Genomic DNA, 20,623 nt, shown 5'->3' on the forward strand with positions numbered 1-20,623 from the left:
TGTTTTTCTTTTCTTTCTCTTTTTCTTTTTTGGTGGTGCTAGAACTCCAGGTAAAGCAAAAGATAACTAAGTGACCTATTTGATACAACCAATCCCAGATCTGGGTTACTAAATATTTAATAGGAGTTTCCAGAATTGGCAGGTGGCACGAACGCATGCATATACTTTTCTGGACTAGTTGCATTTCATGTTTTTTGATTGAACCCTTTCAGCAGGGAGTTACACAAGTATGAGTTACTGGTTCAGGAGTACACTGACAGCGCTAAATAGAATGCATACTCTTTCCCCATGCTCCTCAGCGCTCCTGGGGATTTAACATTGCAAGTTATTCTTCTGGCCCTCTCTCTCTTTAGTTCTTTCTAAGGAAATTCAGTGTAGAAGCGCAGTGTCCTTCCTGTCTTCATCGATCGTCAGCATTCTTTGTTATCAGCTAATATTCAATCAGTAATTTTTGAAAGTAACAATCTCATGGTGCTTCTCAGGGAAACCAGACATTCTATCCTCTGTTTTCATCATTCATGTAAGACACAAGTATATTCCAAAATGTTTGTTTCCACAATTTTCTTTTGGAATGGACTGCCAGCACACTTGTCCATGAAAAGAACTGCTTTTCTGCTCCTGCTGAGGGCTTACAACTGCTAGAGAGGGTGCTTTTTCCACCTCTGTCATTTTGGGTTTTGTTTCGTTTTTCGTGGTCTTTTAGTTTAACTAGTCTTTGGTTAGTTTGCCTTGGTTGCTCAAGAATGCTTTGTTCACGGTATTCTGGGAGACTTGTAATGACTGAGAGCAGGAACTTCAGGGTAATTCTCCAATGAACAGACAACACAGATGGGAGGGGAAATGCTACTTTAATCAAACCTGGATAAATTTTGAAACCTAATCCATGTGAGTTTATTAAAACATCAACTAAGTAGATCTCCAAAAAAAACTTCAGTTAGTATTTGAAGATTAAAGGTCCAACTGATTTCTTTTTTCTATGACTGGACCATTTTGAATGCAATTTAATATCAGTTTCTCAGTTCATCACTAATATGTTTCCGTGGAGACTGTACCAACTGGTTAATATAAATCGTAAAATGGGCTGTGTGATGCTGAGTTGTGCATTAGTTGCAAGCTTATTTAATCTCTTTATCCACTACAAAGTTGTGAAAAAAATCAACTCAGGCTCAAAATAATTGACATTTTGGAGAAATATCTGAAAAAGTGCCTTGTCAATTCTAATGTTGCGCAATTCACATGTTGAACACTATCAATAGTTCAAACATGAAAGAGAATATGGCTGTAAATTTCAGGGGGTATTTCAGGAGAAGCTGGCCGGCCATAATATATGCATTTATGCATCTTCTCCAGAATGCTTTTCCCTCATAAATGTCCACACCCTCCATAAGAACCTGGGGTAGGTCACTAGGTGCAGGGCAGGGCTGGGAGATAGAAACGAGCCAGGTTGGCTGCCTTTGTTATTAACTTTCAAAATAGCACTGGATAAGTCAATGTATACCTCATAACCATGTTCCCATTCTTAAAGTGCACAGAATTAGACTCAGGGGACCATCACAAGATAAAGGAGCCCTGGCATTAAATAATATCCCCAACTCAAGCTAAAGTATAATTGCAAAGGAACAATCTTCTGCTGTGAGACAGAATGTGAGAGGTTGAAGGAATAGCTTTCATAAATGGTGCATTCTCTAAAGATCATTTGACAATTTAATAATGGAATATAATTGATTCACCCACATGATAGAAATTTCTGTAATTAATATAATACTATTATGACTTCTATTTGATAGACATAGGAAAAAAACCTGATTTCAGCATAGATTTCATGCAGACAGAATTTTTTCCCATGGGCATGAATGCTTTCCCCAGAGGCTATCAAATGATGTATTTTATTTTAAACTGCCTCTATTATAGGAGTGCTTTTTCGTAAATTATATACACCCTTTAAAATTAAAATATATATATACTGTTTAGAACAGAGTATCAGCTTGTTTTTTTCAAAAAATCAGCAATTAAATCATTGGTCTTTAACCGGTAGTTCTCTTTCCTTAGTTAGAAACCTCACTATCTGCTCATAAAAGAATTCATGACACTTTTTCTTTCTCGGAATGACAAAGGAGAAAAGAGCATACTGTCATAACAAACAGACTCTAATCACAGGTGTAATTTATGACATGAGTGTAGTTTAACATGCATTCATGGTTCTGAACCTTAATGTTTTCTGTTCGTGTTGTCATTTTTTTCTTCTCTTCCTCCCACCCCCTACATTATTAAGATCAAAGAGAGGACAAATGATAACTTTATATTAAGGTCCTCAAGTTGGCTGGGAGAGTAATTACCAGCTGGAGGCTCACGGGCATCATAGAGCCCTTCTCGAAGGAGAAAAGGTATCTGACATTTAGGTCAGGTGACATGATTAGGTGGAAACCCATTGCTGTCCTTATAACTACAACAGTCTGCGTCCATTGTTCCTCCACTGCCTTTCCCAGTGGTCGGGGGATTAAAACCAAACCAAACCAAACCAAACCAAAGAAACCCAGAACAGAGCAGAGAAAGGGAAACAAAAGGTTATTAAAATGCAATTTATAGACATAAAATGGAATTAGAGATGACATTTTAACGGCCGACTTCTTGAGAGCCGAGGGATGGGAGGGAGGCATTATTAGATTTGCTCAGCTTGATGAAGAACCGATGACTCAGATGTCACTTCCAATTTATTTTTCCTCATTTAATGCTGTTTATTATTTTAACCAACAATTTTCCTAATGCTTTTGAGTTCTTCTTTTGCATTTTGGTCGTGCAAATAGAGCATTTCAGTCTAATTGAACAAATCCATACTAATCAATGGGCAAATAATTGTGATAGTGGGAAGCTTCCTTCTAAAGCGAGAGGCCTCTGCACTGGGGCATTCCCAAATGCGGAGTTATGGGGCACTTTGCCTGTAGATGGCAATAAAGAGCCAGTTACTGAGTAGCCATCCCTGGGCTGAAACAGAAATGCAGGCCTTCATCTTCCTAACAGCAAGTGTACTTCAATTTTTTTTTCTAAATAAAACGAACTGTACATTTTTAAAAAGATTAAAATCTCACATTGCTGTTCCGTGAACACTGGGATAGCCTAGTTTATAATCAGAATACCGAATCTTCTGAGCAGTTTTTAGTTTAACCAAGTGCCCCGGCATGTTTTTGAAATGCCTTTGTGAATTTTGTAGTAGAAACTGTCATCAGCATCATGCCAGTACCACACTTGAAAGCATTCATGAGCCTCTCCAGAAAGAAAGGTGGTCAACTTGCATCCTCTCATGGGCAGAATGGGGGAGTGGGCATACAGCATGATTATTGTTTCTCAAATCTGGGGACTGAATCTTTTATTCCTAGGTAGCCAAAGGCTAACAACTTATTCCAGGAGGAACAACTTTGAGAACTTACCCTGTCTTCTATTTATTGTACCTTTTGTTAATCACAAGCACTTAACTGTACATATGCATTTTTAATATACAGCGAAAATTATTTTTCATTTTATTTTCTTGGAGAAAATTTACTGTCTTATACCATACCTTTTTAGTTCAGAAATGTAATTGATTCACCTTTAAGAACAGCTCTGCTTCTGAAGATTAACTCTTAAAGAAAGAAATCCAAATTGCTGTGATTTATGGGGATTCAAAACTTGATTCTTTTCTACTTTTATTTCATATTTATGAAGGCCTCAAACATAAGCTTCATGGGGTAAGATTTGGGGGGTGGGCGTCCAATCTGCTTTCTCTTAGGTGGCTAAAGCTGATTTCAGCACTTTATTGTAAAGCATTTTCCATTGTTCTAGAATATGAAGACGTGTTTATATCTTTTGCAATTGAGAGGATATTATTAAGTGTGCATTCAAAACCTTGTTTGACAAATTAGATCTTTTCTAACAAACTGGCCTCCGAGATATTCATGGGGGATTAGTGTCTTTTCTCACCTTTTTTATTTTCAATGTGCAGATTTAGGATATTAGCTAGTCACCCTGCAGAAGAGGCATTGTAACTCTATATACATATATAGTCGATGAAGAACAGCTTGGTCTGGAGTCTTAATACTTTAGCACAATGTCGATCCACTGAGTTGCCCCCATTTCTCTCTGCTCAGCTGGACCACGGGTTTACCATCAAGAGATCAGGGTCTTTGGACTACTACCAACAACCAGGAATGTATTGGATAAGGTATGAGATGGTGCAGCTCAAGTCAGTGTTTCCATGGCAACGTGCTGGCAGTCTCCATTAACCAGTTCCTTCAGTGGATAAACATGCTTTTGATTTGTTATCCAGTCCATATGCTGCTTTATCAGTTTCATTTTAATCTTGATTGAGATGCCACACCCCCTCATTCTTTTTTTCACCCCATTATTCACACTGACATTTGCCAGCTTTCTTTCCATTGCACATGCTCAGTATCAATTTTCCTTACAGTTAAAAGGACAGTATATTTAGTGTTAATGTCAAAGCATTTGCCTGATGTTGCTAATTAAAACAATGATTTCTAGTGTTTTGTCCCTTAACAAATGGAAGAACAATAGTACCTTAGTATATGTTCTATAGAAGTATATACTGTCATTTTAAAATCATCAAGCCCGACCTTAACCTTAGTAGATGGATGAAACAATGCATTTACACCTTAGTCATAGAAGCTCCTCTGAGCACAGTGAGCTATAGAATGCATTGTGTGTGTTGGTAAGCTTGTGTTTTCAAATCCTCCACCTTTTTGTTTCATTTTGTTTTTGTTTTATTGTTACCTCTCTCCCCCTGGAAATCCCTTTATGTACTAGCTATTGCATGAACTTATTTTTCGATATTTTGTAACGGTCAGATTACTTAGCTGGCTTATCTGCTCAAGCAAAAGGGACTATGGGAGGTATCGATTTTTTTTTAACTGGGTTAAGAATTCTATCCAATCGTTTTCTATTCCAGTCAACTGCACTGGCATTTCCTTCAAGGGGCATTGTTTGTGTCTCTTTAAGTTATCCACAGGCAGGATGAGTTTTGATGATATGAGGAATGAACTCTGAGAAGTGCTAGGCAACTTTTCTCCTCCATCTTAATGTTTCTGAAATGATCTCCAGGTAAAGCTCCACATCTTAGCGTTTGCTAAGAAAAAATTCCACTGGGTTTGGCATTTCCCCCAAACGATGGTGCCTTATGCTGTTCATGGAATAGATCAAGTTGTTTTAAAAAAAAAAAAAAAAAAGGAAAGAAAAGAAAGAATAACATATATAATATACAATTTAACCCCCAATTATTACTCCTAATTTTTTAGTCTAATTAGACACTAGAATCAAAGGCATTAGAGATGCAGAAAAGGCCACCCTTTGACAAACTCTCCAAATATCTAAGATCATGATATTTCTAAGCCTGCTGAAAGCAAGAAAATACCCAAACTTCAATAAATATCAAAGTCAGTTTTACACAGAAGGCTGTTTGTATCTTCTAGACATATCTGCATACAGGAGTTGCACACTCACCTTTTTATTTACCTAAATAAATAGCTTTATAGATACAGAAAGAACTTTTTTATTTTTCACCTTTCTTTTGTGGGGGGGGGGGGTGCGAATCAATCATGATTTGCCTTTGTGCAGACTCTTTACATGGAAGATGATCCATCCATCTTTTACTTTTTCCTGAAAGATAATACACATTTTGAAGAGTGCACATCTCAACGTAGCCCTAAGGGTAAATGCTGACCTGCAGTCTGTCCGCATTAATTAGCTTTGCCTGGTTTTGTTCTTTCTATAAATCGAATCATGCTCCATCCTTTTTTAATTGTATGTCTCCTAACCTCAGGCATATTAACCAAACATTTATGAGTTTAGTTGATATACAATTAAAAATAGGCATCAAACATGTCTAATTACAGTTGTGCATATTTGTATAACACAAATTACACATAAATTTCAAAAAAAAAACCTCTAGAAAATTATATTACTAAATTGGTGGGCTTAGGGGTGAGTGCAAAACACCAAATAAACAGTAATTAATAAACGTAGCCAAGTATAAAAAGGTCATTTGACTAAAATCCTAGCGATGGTTCCCATCAGCAGACAAAATGACACATCCCTGAATAATGGGCAGGAGCAGATGGAAGATAATCTCTTTTTTCTTTCCCACATAAACTGCTCTGCTTTCCAGCTGGGGGCAGTAACAACAACGTTTATAGATAATGCTGTACTAAACAGCACACCCAGTATGTAAAGCTAAATTGGAGAAATGATGCTAAAAACTCATCGGCGTATATGCTTAATTAGGAAGTTTTATAATGCCATTTAGCCCGGAACGAACACACTCTCCTCACTGATTGCAGATGCCCGCCTTTTATCTCCTTGGAAGTGGGAGCATTTGTCTAACCATGGTGGCAGCCAACTTTTTAACATAAGCAATCATTGCAGGTGAAACATCCCCACTCCCAATTGTTGTGTTTACAAGTGCTCCTGGCTGTTTTCACTGCTCTGAGCGGAACGCCTGGGAGAGGAGCTTGTGTTTTGTAAAGCAGCTCACATCAGGGCAGAGGCTTGGGAAACGGCTCTTCGGGGTGCCCAGAATTGGCATGTCCCTCTTAGTAGGCTTTTTGGGGATTGGAGACATGGTGGGGGCCATGCCTCCTCCTTGCATTCATTCTCCTGCCTCGAACAGAGGGATGCTTCCAAGCGGTAGCCAGGGCAGCAGCATCCTGCATAGCTTCCTTTTCTGGGAGACCTTTTGCTCCTGTGCCCCAGAGTCTGGAGGTGAGCCTCTCCCAGGAATGAGCTGCCTGAGCCATTCCACCCTCTCACACACATCCCTGCCTCTCTCAAGTGAAGCTGTCCCTGTGGCAGGTACTGTGCCAGCAGCACATGGAGAAGAATTCCTGCATCTTCTGCACGCAGAACAAGGCAACAGCCAGAACCTGATTAAATGAAACAAATATCAAAACAAGACATACGCTAAGAATGCCAAATGAGAGATAACGCAGAGGTGAGCTAGGACAGAAGGGGGGTTGAGGTCAGGCCTGACGTGACTCGTGTGCGTACTAGATTCAAGCACTGTCCTGAAACAGCGAGTAATGAGGCAGAGCGGCAGCAGCCGTACGCAGCCCTTGCAAGGCTATTAAATGCTGTCGTGCTCGGGTGTGAAAAGGAGTGGGGTCAGTTAAATGCATCTAGCTCGGCGCAGGTTTGGAAGACCAGTTCCCACAAAAGCCAGAGAGGAACCCCCCTACGTGGTGTGAAGAGGGTTCCAAAGGCACACAGCAAGTTGCAGGGCACAGGTTGCTTTAGGGATGGTGGCCTTGGCCTTGCTCTGCCGTCGAGAAAAGTCTCCCCATGCTCCATGAGTGTAAAAAGCGCTGCAGGAAGGAAGGAGAGGGGCCTCTGTTCTAGGAAGGGATTAACCACCCTCCGTACCCCAGCACTTAACACATAGGAGAGGCATAGATTTAAACTTCAAAACCATCCAAACTGTGATTGCAGAGAAAAGTATAGGGGAGGTATGAGGTTTGGTAGGGCAGCTGTACCGTGATGCTAAAAAGTGAGTTATTGGCCAGGAGGCTCAAAAGCTGGGCCGCAGTACTTTGTATTATAGTTCCACAAATGGTCATAGAGAGAGACACAGGGCTAGGGAGACATATGTGTTATTTTACCAAGTCAAACAACAGGTTGCTCGCTGTTTGAGATTTTATTTTGTTTCGTTTTACCTTCAGAGCCCCCTTAAGAGCAGGTCCCAACAATATATATATATTTATATATATATATATATATTTGTCTTTTTAAAACTTAACGTACTTGCTATTAGAAATGAGAAATTTCCATGGCATTCCAAGACTTACTGATTGGGTGTAAACTGTATATGTTTTCCTGAGATTCCTGGTGATTCGGTATTGATGGACAATTTTGTGGTATCGTATTTATTTTCATCTTGCTTCAGAACCTCTTTCCCCCTTTATGATTTAAAAAGATGCCTACACTCTATTCTATGTATTCTTTCCTGCCATACTTTGCCTCCGTATGTTCCTCAGTGATGTTTACGGATAGGATGTAGGTTTTATCAGGTTTAAATGTGTAGGAAAGAATAATCATAAAGAACTTAATCATAAGTATTGACACACTGTTATTCTATTAAGAAAGAGTGTAAATATCCATATGCTGAAGTCAAACAATTCTCAAATACATGTCAAACACATGACACTTCTAGAAACTAAAAAGTCTTGAAAATTGAAATGAAACCAACTTGATTAAAGATTGGCAGCTCTGTGCACGGAGAGTTGCACAGAGAGTTTGTGGCTTTGGTGTCAGGAAGCCCTGGTTTTGGATCCAGCCTGTCCTACTTACTGTGTTGTGACCTTGGGCAAGGTACACGTTCCTCCTCTGATTCTTAATTTTCCCATCTATAAAAATGAGACGAGTATTATCAACCAACCTTCCACATCTGTCATGAAGATGACATGAGTGGCCTGTGCAAAAGCACCTCCATGGACCCAGCCCAAATGAGGAGCCCAGAAAAGATAGAGTCATCCACTCCACACCACACGAGAGACAGATTTTCCTGGGAAGACTGATCTCTCTCCAGATCCAAGCATTTGTAATTAAAGTAGAACCGTGACCTTTTTTGATGTTCTGATTGATTGGGATAAACTGTTGAATAACTTATATGTTAGATTATTCATGAATTGGGGCATTAAATTTTACTTACTCTATAGCCCCCCAAATCCTGATGAAGTGTAAGTTTAAAAAGTTATCCTCTAGGGCAGGGGTTGGCAAATTACAGCCAGCCAATGGGCCAAATCTAGCTCACTGCCTGGTTTTTAAATAAAGTTTTATTGGCACACAGCCACACCCATTCATTTATAAATTACCTATGGTTGCTTCTACTCTACAAGGGCAGAATTGAGTAGTTGTGTCAGAGAATCATATAGCCTACAAAGTCTAAAGTATTAACTCTTGGTCTTCCCAGAAAAAGTTTCTCAATTCCTGTTGTAGGAGAAAAATGTTTCTAAATTAAAAGACAGGGAGTTCCCTGGCGGTCCAGTGGTTAGAACTCGGCGCTTTCGCTGCTGCGGCCCTGGTTCGATCCCTGGTCAGGGAACTGAGATCCCACAAGCTGTGTGGCGTGGCCAAATTAAAAAAAAAAAAAAAAAAAAGAAAAAAAAAGCACCACCTGGCAGGCTTGTTAAAAACTGTATCACCACCAGCTAGTGGAATGCACGGCACATAGAAGGCACTTCAATAAATATTTGTTAAATTAATGAACGATTGAATTTTCCCATGAAGGGACCATTACTATAGAGAAACCTTGATTGTGAAGATAAATGTGTTTTTTTAAGAGTTTGGACAATCAAATCACATATGAGATGCTCTACAGTAGCATCCCACTATAGCAACCCAAGAGTAGTTCTTCGGCAAAGCTAAAAGAATTGTTTTTGCAATAAAAGGAGTTACCCCTTAATCTACCTGCTTAGTAAGTTCTAAATTTTCATAGATTTTCTTAAGATAAACTGTGCCTACAGCTGTCCTTTAGTTTACTGGCATGATGAAGGAAAAACAACATGGCAGCTCAGCTTAGCTTCCTCTGTGAGAAAATCAGGGGCCGTAGGGCAGAAGAAACACGTGAATTTTGCCCTCTAGAAACCTGACCTCAGCAAGTGGCTGTCATTTTAACCCCCTGATGGGAGGCCATCAGCAACCCTCTGCAGAGTTGGACCAATGTGGGATTCTATTAAGAACCAGATCAGCGGGAGGAGCCTATATTTATGACGTGGTGGGGAAGCATGGGGCCGCGCTGCCCCAGGAAATGCGGAATCACATTTAAGAGATGGGTACCTAGAAAGGAGGTTTGAAGGCCGCTGGTTTCATGAAGCCTGCTTTTGCCATTTAAATGGTCACCTTCACTTTAGGGAAATACCGTGTCTTAGACCCAGATACTGTGCAGTTCCTGCCTGGCGAGACCCCAAAGGGATGTTAAAGCAAAACGAAACAGAACCGTAATAAGCATGACAGCAAGCCAAAAAAAATGAGAAGGGTGGATATATCAATCTAGGTGTCAGTTTAATTTTACTATCAAGCAAAACATTTCCAAAGTGGCAAGCAAATCGTAACTCAGTCCCTACAGAGTAAGGGCAAGCAAAGGAGAGAACGTTCCTGAGATTAATGCCCCAACAGCTGCATCCCTGGCTCAGTCTCCTAGGTAGTATGAATAATGGATGGGCTCAAAGGCAACATGCACGATAATGTTCTTTTATTAATGAAATGAAGACTGTTTGGGATGGCTGGCAATAAATTAAGAAAAGCGAAGAAGGAAAAACAGTCACCGTTCGCCTCTGAAAAATGCAGTTACTTAAATCCAATAATTACTGCCACGACAGGAAACATTGCCTCCGAACTTAAACGAGGTACATCTCTTGTGGGTCCTGCACATAGTGCAGAACAGAAATATTTTTGATCCATAGACTGGAAGGCCTGTTGTTTACGAAGAGAAAAACATAACCCATTTTAGTAGATTGATGGTGATATTAAGCATATTCAGGTATTTCATAGGTGGAAGTTTCCCTAGGAGTGAGGCACTGTCCTTCAGCTCAGGCTGTGGACTGGGAAATGGCTTGATGTGGTTAGAAAACGTGTCCAAGGTCACATAATCAGCTGAGCTAGGACAAAAAGCTGGTTCTCCTGACTTCCCCCTGCTGCTGCTACCAAGGGGATTAAGCTAAAGCTACCAGACAAGGCAAGCATTACACAGATGTGGGTGACTCAGACTTGCAAAAACAAAGTAATGCTCCAATTCATATTCTCACTTCATTCCTGACCTTCCACCTCCATGCTGTATTTTTCCTATAACATTGCAAAGATAGGCCAGATGGGTACCTCCTAGGTATTTATGCTGATTTCCAAATTTAATGTCAGAAAGAAGATTTAAAATATCTGAGTACTGTGTGGAGGATAGTGTTGTTTTATTTTAACAGAAAAGGCCAAAGATCTATCTGTTGTTGGAATACATTTTCTGGGTATTAGGCAAGCACCGTCTCTGATTCGCGCATGCTTGGTGTTAGGGCAGGCACCAAAACGTGATGGATATGAATTTCTCTAAGAGCGCCAACTGCTATGTGTGTCGCCCCCAGATTTGCTGAGGTAACTGGCATGATCTTACCGTTCCTCTGTTTTCACACTTCATCTAGCATCTCCTAAGGACACTCTCATCACCAAGAGCTTGCGGTCTGAGGTAGGGATATGCAGTGTTTCTTTCATGGAGAGCAGGTTTATATTAGTTTCTCCATATCATTTTATTTGGTCAGTTATTTGGTCTGTCAGGATCCCCCAGTCCACTGTTAGCTGGCTATAGCCCCGCACACGACATAGCCGTTGTTATTGGGTACATATTTTAAATAACTAGATTAGAGCTTCCTATTTGGTTACTACTGGTCAGCTCCAGAATCTCAAGAGATTTCTTGCTCACCTCTAACCTGTGATACTTAGCACCAAAATGTGATAATGCAGGTTTCAGATTGTCTTACGAGCTTTTAATGAAGTGATAACTTACTGAGGAAACACTTGGGAATTCTACTGCAAGTCCATTCATGTCTGTTCCGCAAAGCTGCAAACCGTGAGCAAAATAACCAATAAAATAATAAATCCGTTAGGAAGTCTTAAGTTTTAATGGAACATCAAGACTTAGGACCACCTTACCTTACAAAGACAGGCATTAGGGAGGAGAGACCCAATTTCCTTGATATCTGGGAAATTTTTGTGATTGAGAAAGAGGAAAGCAGTCTTTCAGAAATGGTTGAAAGGGCCCTGAATTTAAATCTATGATACAGCGCTTCAGAGGGAAAGTTATGTTTTGAATGTTTTCTGGGGATAAAATTACCAGTTGGATAATATATATTTTTATAGCAATACTTTAAAAAATTATGTGTTGGCCTATTATTTCTATTTCTTTGCTGAATTCATCTGTCTTGAACTACATGTTGGGCCACAGAATTCAACTGTAAAATTTTAACTGTACAGATTTTAGAGGCAATTAATTTTACAGCTACACTTAAAATTCTAAAGGTATCATATATAACAGTGCTTACTGTGATAAGGAATCGGACCACAATATGTAGTTGTTGAGTAGATAAATATATGAGGTGATTAATGTTATCTAATGTAAGCATTTGATCATATCTAAAACAAATTGCACTCTTAAATATTGGACTCATAATACCTTTGACTTCTTACTCTTTTGTATTATAGAGTTGTTCGGGGTTCTGTTTTCTTTTGTCATTGCTATTCGGAAAGTACATAATCACCTAAAATAATCTAATTCTGTATTAACTGAGAAACATTTAATATGTCCCTTATATGTGTGTCACAGTTGGCTAGGCATTCTGGAAAAATGCAAAGAAGTTTCAGATCCTACCCTAGAGCAGCTTGCATGGGATTTGGGAAATATGCACAGGAAAGGTAATAGGCCTGTGTGCAGTAAGTGTCAAAGGTTTGGTCAAGACAATACTTGCCTGAGGAATTTAGAAAGAAAAAGTGTGATGCAGAAGGTAAAATTTTGATCAAATCTTGGAAAATAGAGAAATGCGAGTGGGCAGGAAGTGGGAGAGGTGATGTCAGGTTGGTGAACACGGTAAGCCAGGATACAGAGGTGAGCGTGATTAAAATACCTTCAGGGAGATATCAGTTTGGACTGTGTGGATTGCAAGGGAAGAAAACCCAAACCAAACTGGCTTTCAGCAAAAAGAAGAAGTATGATTTTATATAATCTGAAAGGTCCAAAGGTTGGGTCTGGCTTCAGTGATGTGTGGATTCAGCACTCGGTAGGGCTTGGTTTCTTTCCATCCCTCCACTCTGCCTCCCCGTGCCGGCTTTAGTCTGGAACTTCACGTGGTACCAGGATGTGGGAAGCAGCTCCAGGCTTGCTATCCTCTCAGTTGGGATTCACTGTGAATGTGCAGTCTCAGTGAAAGTCTCCTCATGTCCCGTGAACTGGGTCGGGTGCCCATCCTGAACCAATCACGGGTATTGGCGAACACAGTCAGCACAGGCTTGCTTCTGGGTCACAAACCCATCTGCACCCCACCCTCAGAGATGGAGGTAGGGTCCCCCTCACTGGAACCACAGATTACGTGAGCGGGGGATTTCCAAAGGGAAACCGAGATGTGTTTAACCGTAAGCTAAATGGCTGCTGTGCCCACTAACGGGGACATGAGGTCTGCTGATATCACAGTGATCGCTTTGAGTAATAACAGGAACTAGACCCTGGAAGTTTTTATTGTAAGCACATTGTGACTGTTAGGACAAGGAGTCCAACTTTATGAGGAATTGTAAACAAATTGGACCTGCTGTGTGCAGGATGGGCTGGGGGTTGGCTGCTCTAGAGGGAAATAATGCGACCTCTGTTGTGCTTTCTCATATTTCTAAAGCCACAGCACTTAGAGAGTATCTCCTGTGTGCTAAGAGCTGTGGGGAACACAGACAGGATGCCCAGACTTGATCTTGCCCTCCACAGAGTCTACAATGTGGCAGGGAAGACAGACAGTGCATCAGAGTCGATTGCGTTGCAGGCAGGATGCACAGTGATCGCTGTACTGGGCTTCATGGGAACACAGAGAGGTTCTTAAAATGAACCACAGTCCATAGAGCCAGAAGCAGAATAAGCAAGAGCCCTGGGAGGAGAGGTCTGTGGACAGTGATGCCCTCTCAGTCATCTTTGGGAGCAAGTCTGTTGGGGGCACTAAGCATTGCTTGTGTAGCATTTGAGAATGTTGCAAGGACCTGGGTGAGTCAGGAACTGCCTGTCTATCAATCAGCAGACCCAGGTCTCCCTAGGAGTTTACAGGCCTAGAATGGGATTGTCCACGTGGTAGAGGCTGGCTTGCTGTCCCTGAGAGAGCTCTCGGGCCATCAGCACGTGAAGCTCTAGTCTTTTGGCCTCTGACGCTGCTCGTGCTATCTCCTCCCTGGCTCACCCTGGCTAGGACCGGAGGAGGGAACCACTGGAGTGCGGTGGCTCCTTTGAGTTCTGTTTCAATAGACTTTAAATGGGAAGAAATTGCCTGGGCCTCACGTGGGAGGAGAACTGAGTTCTATTCCTAGTCAGTGATGCGAAACGGGCAAGTCTCTCCACATACCTGGGCCTCAGTTTCCCTGCCTGTAAAGGCAAAGCCCTGGGCGAAGAATGCTTTATAAATGCTCTTTCAATTCTAAGAGTCTATACATCCAACAGAAAGAACCATCACACCCTTTTCCATGACCTGTGATCATGACATGCTATGTCTCCAAAAATAGCTGCTGTGAAGTTACTGGTGAATCAGCACAACTGAAAGCTCAGGAGCATTTGAGCATGAAGGCCCGTCAACAAAGGCCAGCATTTAAAAGCTGCTAACTAGAGAAACTGGCAGGAGTGGCCAGGACTGACTGCTTAAATGGGACAAAGCAAGGGCTGTCCAGGCAGAGGGACAAGTAAGGAAGAGGATGTGACTGACCTTATGAGCATCTGGACAAATGAACATGAAAATAAGGGGGATGGGACCATCCAAGCCCATGAGTGCCACCAGCGTCTGCATAAACTGCATTACAGTATTGGTGGAGAAATGGCTTATTTCAGTGCTGACAGCCAAGAGAGTGACTTGGAATAATTGAGTCAATTATGGGGAGATGAGGTAAATATGGAGAAGGTGCCAGTGAGAGTAGGCAGGGAGGGAAGGTACTCTGAGGTAAGTTCTAATGAGAGCTTTGTTTTGCATTGTTTTCCTCTGACCTGCAGTTCCTTCATTTCAAAACAATATTTTACATTGTAAAGAAAAACAAAACAAAACAAAACACCACCTTCCATTTCTGGGAGTCTTCACCATTTTGAAAGCATTTGCACATCCATTTTTATATATAGCAACTCTGGAGGGTGGGAGGGTGTTATCCCTGCTCCTTATTTAACTGAGAACTGAGTGAACGGTTCCCATGGTCAGCAGTGGACGGAACAGGACTCAAAATTTCTGACTACAAACCCGCTGTGCAATTTTCTCCCCGACACTAGAGAACCTCAGTCCACTAGTCAGTCAGTATTAGTCCCATGCCAGTGACTGTTTTCTTTCTCAAGAAGGTAGAAATAAAAATATTTTTTATGACCAAGAGAAGCGTTTATATTACTCTTGGATTAACTACAGAGTGGTTTTTATGTGTCAGACTAAATAGACGCCTGTTTTTTACATTCAACTCTACACAAACAGAGCATTTTCAGTTTGCTTTGAAAGCAAAATACCATGTGTTGTAACTTTACAATGTTTTAAATAAAGTTAGGAATTTGGATTTAATGATGCTGAAAAATATAAAATCGGTGGGTATAAGACCAAGAACTATGTATGTGAGTTGAGGGTCCTTAAAAATTCGACACTTCGAAGAATCAAAGGTAGACATTTCAACACACCAGTTATTGAATCATTGTATTAACAATCTAGTGAAACGAGAAGTGAATTATTAAAGTTTATCTTCCTCATTGATTTGTAACACTGTTATTCAGATAGTTTTTAAAGCAGAACAATTCAGCCTCATGAAGCCATTTACTGTACTGGTTTCTACACACTGCCTCTCTTTCTTTATTACTTCATTCTGGAACTTTGATTACCCCATTTTAGATCTGAGATTGCTCTAATGCTACACTGCAATTGTATGAGGGGCTTAGTTTTCACTTTGTTCTCAGAACCCGGCTGGCTATAAATTTATCTCTGTTCTTTGAAGAAGCTAACAGTAAATTTCCAAGAGGAAAAATGGTGGTATATATCCCTGTAGAGGAAAAGTAATCTCTTAAAAGCAGAATAACCTCCAGGCTACATCCTTTCAAAGAGGGACTTTCAAACAAGGATGCCTTCAACTTTTATATGTGTTCTGCATTTTTCTTCAGGCTTTGTACCTGCTCTTCTGCCCTCTGTGTAAGGTTTCTCTGTAATGATCCGTTCCTCCTCACACCCATTAAATCTGTAATGAAGTCATGCCCTTCCCAATCCTGATGTCATAATAACTTCCAGAGCTATGGCTAGAGAGCACATCCTGGAGATCATATGAGGTTTCCTCAGGAAAAGGAGGCATAGGGCCCAAGAGTTGGAATACCTACAACATCGAACTTCAGTTTCGTAAATTACCACACACTGCAATGAAAATGAACTTTGTAAAGGAAAATCCATGGGAAGGTTTCCATCAGGTTTAACTGCATTCAAAGCAGTTTTCAATTTCAGGCATTGGGTTCATTCAGATTAAACCCATCCTTGCCAGAGATTGAGCCATACTCCCTCATCAACAGATAATAAGATCATTTAGAATGAGGAGGTGCTAAAATAACAGGACGAGCTTGTGGCTCTGTTTCCATGTCTGACAACTTCATCACCTCTCATCTTTATTAGACAGCTGCCTGGAGCTGAATGTTGATGAACGAGACATGCCTGGCGTCCTCACATGTCAGACAGACACACAGGCCTGAGGCTCCCATTTACCAGGGGGTCTCTGGCTAGGCTGGGAGCGACCGAGGGTATTAGATGTGGTGCTAGCGGAGGTCTGGGGAGGGCCAGGGAGCTGTTGAACCCACAACATCATCCATCCTGCCTGTGCCTGCAATGTCATGACCAGGTGCCCTTAGGAGCTGCTTGTGGGGGAGCAGAGGGCACCCCAGCAGTGGTGACTGTGGTCACCAAAAGTGAGTCATCGTGGACAGGTTAACTTAGCCAGCATATTTTTCTGACCTCAGAAAGTTCCAGAAATCGTTCCTTTTGCCATTTCCTTCAGCCTAATTGTCCTCTTTCTCATTTTATGCCCCTGCTAGACCACCGCTCTTGATAAGGAGAGGCAGGTTTTCCGACGAAGACGCCACCCGGATGTGAGGAGCCGGTACAAGGCCCAGCCAGCTCCGCCCGAACTCAACTCGGAATCGGAAGACTACTCCCCGAGCTCCTCCGAGACTGTTCGCTCCCCAAACTCGCCCTTTTAACAAGACCCTTTTACTCGAAGTCCTAGCTTAACCCTTTGAGACTCTGAGATTTGTTTTTCCAAATTTATGTAAAACAGTTTCATCTGATCTACCTAGCACTCAATGCTTGAATGGCCGAGCAGAACAGTGTGTTTTCTGGTATCCTTGTAGCGATTTCCCTTTGCTGAATGAGACTGTGACTTGTCGTTGGTGGAGATGGCAACTTGCTGCTAATCGGGTCCTCAAAGGGTTAAGGCTACTTTGCAACTTTTTTAAACATAGAAGCAATGAATGTTTTCATCAGTCAGTCAATCTAGGATCTGCAGTATGTAACATAGCACTTGTTAACCCTCTGAGTGCATAGGATTTTATGGGGAACCCTTGGGGGATTTTTCAGGCCTTTGGATTTATACACACATGTTTCTTGACTTTGCTGCAGATCAAGGGGTTGTTATTAGATGCTGAGATGTCCAGACAAGAAGAGTGTCTAGAATGATATCTTGCGTGTCCTTTTTTGTGGGTTTAGAACATGGCAGGTTTATAACTTAAGCATCAGCACCCCCTCTTTCCTCTTCACAATCCTATTAAGAAAGGGGCTTTTTTTGCATTGGAGGTCTAACTGTCAGCTGCCCTGAGTCCTGCATCCTGAGTGGAGGGACTTGGGCCTGTGACCAACAGCCTGACCCAGGATATAGATGGTGCCCTCACCCCCAAATTGCCTCCATATGAAGATGTGCTGATGACGCCCCAGAAATGCTGCTTCCACTTCAGCTGCTGCTACTGCCAGCGCAGACCCTCAGGAAGGCACCATATCTTGTCCTGTGTTTGGTGAGTGAGAGTCTGCCTGCTCAGTATGAGACCTCTACAGGAAAAAACAAACAAAACACACAACTGGTGGAAAAGAGCAATAAATTGCCAGGTGCTCTATAGGGCTGGAATGTCAAACAGAAAGAGGCAACAAGATCCTGTTCTTTTTCTCACCTGCTTTTTCATGCATTTCAGTCTTCAGTGTGCAATCCACATAGAGTATGGAATCCGTAAAAAGGAGGAGCACCGGGTCACAGGGGCCCAGAGGCAGGTGCTCTGCAAGATGGCCGAGGAGAAAGCAGAGTGGGCAAACAATCTAGAATAGTCTCAAAATGGTTTTTAAAGAAATAAACCATTGGGAAGATAATTCCATGTGCATCTTTGGGTTACCTACATAATAGTCTCTCAGGGAGAACAGGAATGGGAGACCTAGAGGGTATTCCTGAGGATAAAACTTCCACTCCCTAAGATGACTTTTTTTTTTTTTTTTTTGCGGTACGCAGGCCTCTCACTGTTGTGGCCTCTCCCGTTGCGGAGCACAGGCTCCGGACGCGCAGACTCAGCGGCCATGGCTCATGGGCCCAGCCGCTCCGCGGCATGTGGGATCTTCCCAGACGAGGGCACGACCCCATGTCCCCTGCATCGGCAGGCGGACTCTCAACCACTGCGCCACCAGGGAAGCCCAAGATGACCTTTTTATAGCACTGTCTTTAGCCATCCAGAGGGAGATGCTGTTTTCTCTCTTTGGGCCAAGTCCTGTCCAACACATGTATTTTACTCCTGTTACCAAATCTTTCTCCCTAGCCCTGTGTCTCCCCCGGTGAGCTTCTACTGCAGTGTGTCACGTTCAGAATGGGGGCCTGAGGCAGCCTGTAGTCACTGCGATGCTTAGTGGGGAGGCTGGCCATGGTGTTGGGAGGCAGGGGCCCAACTCGAATGTCCTCCTAAGGTTTGCTCAACTGTGTGGCCCGGGAGACAACCAGTGAGTGATGGCTCATGAAATTTGCATCTAGATGGCTGAACAGCACTCACTGTCTCGGCTTTGAAATATACTTCAATACCTGAAAGTCTTGAAATCTGTGTGCAGCACTTCCACAGTCAGTCCTTACTTTCAAATACAGATGGATCTTCGATGGCTGCTTTTTACTCTCCAACTGATGAAGGTATGGTCTATATTACTCTAGATTTTAAAATCACAGCATGTCATGACTTTTGCAAAATTGTTCCCCCAGTTTTTTGCTCTTTCACATTTAGGTTTATCTCTTCGGTCTGTGTTGTCTTGCCATGTACATATTAGATCATTTATTGAGATTCCCCCCTGCCCCCCACTCCCTTTTAGAGGGTCCTGAAAGCTTAATACACAACATCACAAAGTAGCACAAATCAGCTGGGTTTCTTGGGGAGGAGGAGGGCAGAACACGAGGAAGGGTGCGGCGTGTAGGTAGATTCCATATTAGTAAAGTTCCCTGAACTGGTCAGAAACGACTGCTTTCTCTAGAACTCTAAAGCAAAGCACTATTCTAAGTAAGACTAAGGAGTAGGTAAATAGCTTGGCCTTAACTCTAAATGTGGGAATATGAAAAAATCCTATGGGCAGAGACCTACCTACAATAGATTGTGAATTTCTCTGAATTACTGCTTTTCCTGTGGGCATTACATGTATTGCTCCAATATCTAGTGTACAGACCTTACAGTGCATGGCTCAGGCCTTTTTCCATCCAAGTCTTGAAGGACTGTGGACCGTGTGAAGCTGTGGCGTGTTTCCCAGAACACTGCAGAGGGGTAGCTCGGAAGAATGCAGGGCCATTCAGCATGGGGATCCCAGTGCATCGCTGTAGAATTTGAGCGATCTATGCTGAATAAACAGCGGAATGTGACCTGTCAAGTAGAAATATTGAGTAATCAGATGGAATGCAATCTTTTCAGCACTAAGCTATTGAGATCCTGAATGTCAGAGATGTACTCAGAGGGTTAACAGACAAGCACAAGGCATGCTGATTACGTGGGTGTACCCAGACTGCTTTTGCTTTTAGCCAGTACTTTCTATTTTTTTTCACAACATTCTTGGGATAGTTCAAGTTTGAAATAATTAAGTGGTGGTGTTCTTTAAGGAATTTCTATAACCAAATGATCTTATTTTTTATTTCACTTTATTATAGAATAAACATGTACCATTACGGCAGTGTATCTATCTCTATAATTATCAATTTAATCATTGCCACAAGTGTCTCCATATTTTTTTTCCTAAGTATTTAATATAGCTCTTATGGTGGTGGCCTGGTGATGGGGACTGTCTTTCCTTTATTGATACATGACCAACCATATGGTATTTTCAAGGGAATTTTAAGATTCATTTTGTTTCAGTTTGGTAGTAGACTTGTTAAGGAAAAAACTTTCATTACTTGCATCGTGTAAACCATCTCTGTAGATGAGAACTGTTCATATTGATGAACACATTTTTTTCTCGACATTGTAGCAGAAATCATTTTATTTGTCATAATCAATGAATATGTGATTTGCTCCAGATCATTAGAAGGAAAAGTAAGATTTCAGTCATTGAAAATGTTTTTACTGTAGCCCTTATCTAACTTACACGTGGTGCATACTAAAATAAGCAGAGAAAAAATTGCAAATAAACTACTGAAAACGCTTGGTGTTTTGTGTTCAGTGAGACCTTCCTAGAACCTGCTCAGGACCTGCACGGGTGGTGGTGAACAGGCCCATCAGATATTGTTGAAAAAAAGCAATATATCCATGAATGAAGGCTAAAATTGCAATCCTTTACCCTTTGAGGTATGTTTCAGTTGGAAAAAAAAATAGAAGAAAAGAAAAATTGGCTTAGCTTAGAGGGTCACGGAGCTATCGTATGACCAAGGCTCATGTACA

At 41.6% G+C, this 20,623-nt stretch overlaps 1 protein-coding gene across 5 annotated transcripts in view; it reads left to right on the top strand.

Moving 5' to 3' along the window:
- The window catches only part of DCLK1 (doublecortin like kinase 1), a 325,310-nt gene extending 304,923 nt beyond the window's left edge, over positions 1-20,387 (top strand). For 2 of the 5 annotated variants that reach the window (XM_067713357.1, XM_067713356.1), the window contains exons 17-18: positions 4,122-4,195; positions 16,787-20,387. In XM_067713357.1, the coding sequence (XP_067569458.1) occupies positions 4,122-4,195; positions 16,787-16,844 (132 nt within the window). In that variant the 3' untranslated portion in view covers positions 16,845-20,387. Of the gene's footprint in view, positions 1-4,121; positions 4,196-16,775 lie in introns of all 5 variants that reach the window. The other 3 variants (XM_067713355.1, XM_067713354.1, XM_067713358.1) reach the window with 2 other exon arrangements.
- Positions 20,388-20,623: the final 236 nt, after the last annotated feature.

Source organism: Pseudorca crassidens, chromosome 18 (assembly GCF_039906515.1).
Source record: "Pseudorca crassidens isolate mPseCra1 chromosome 18, mPseCra1.hap1, whole genome shotgun sequence".
NCBI classification, from domain to species: Eukaryota; Metazoa; Chordata; class Mammalia; order Artiodactyla; family Delphinidae; genus Pseudorca; species Pseudorca crassidens.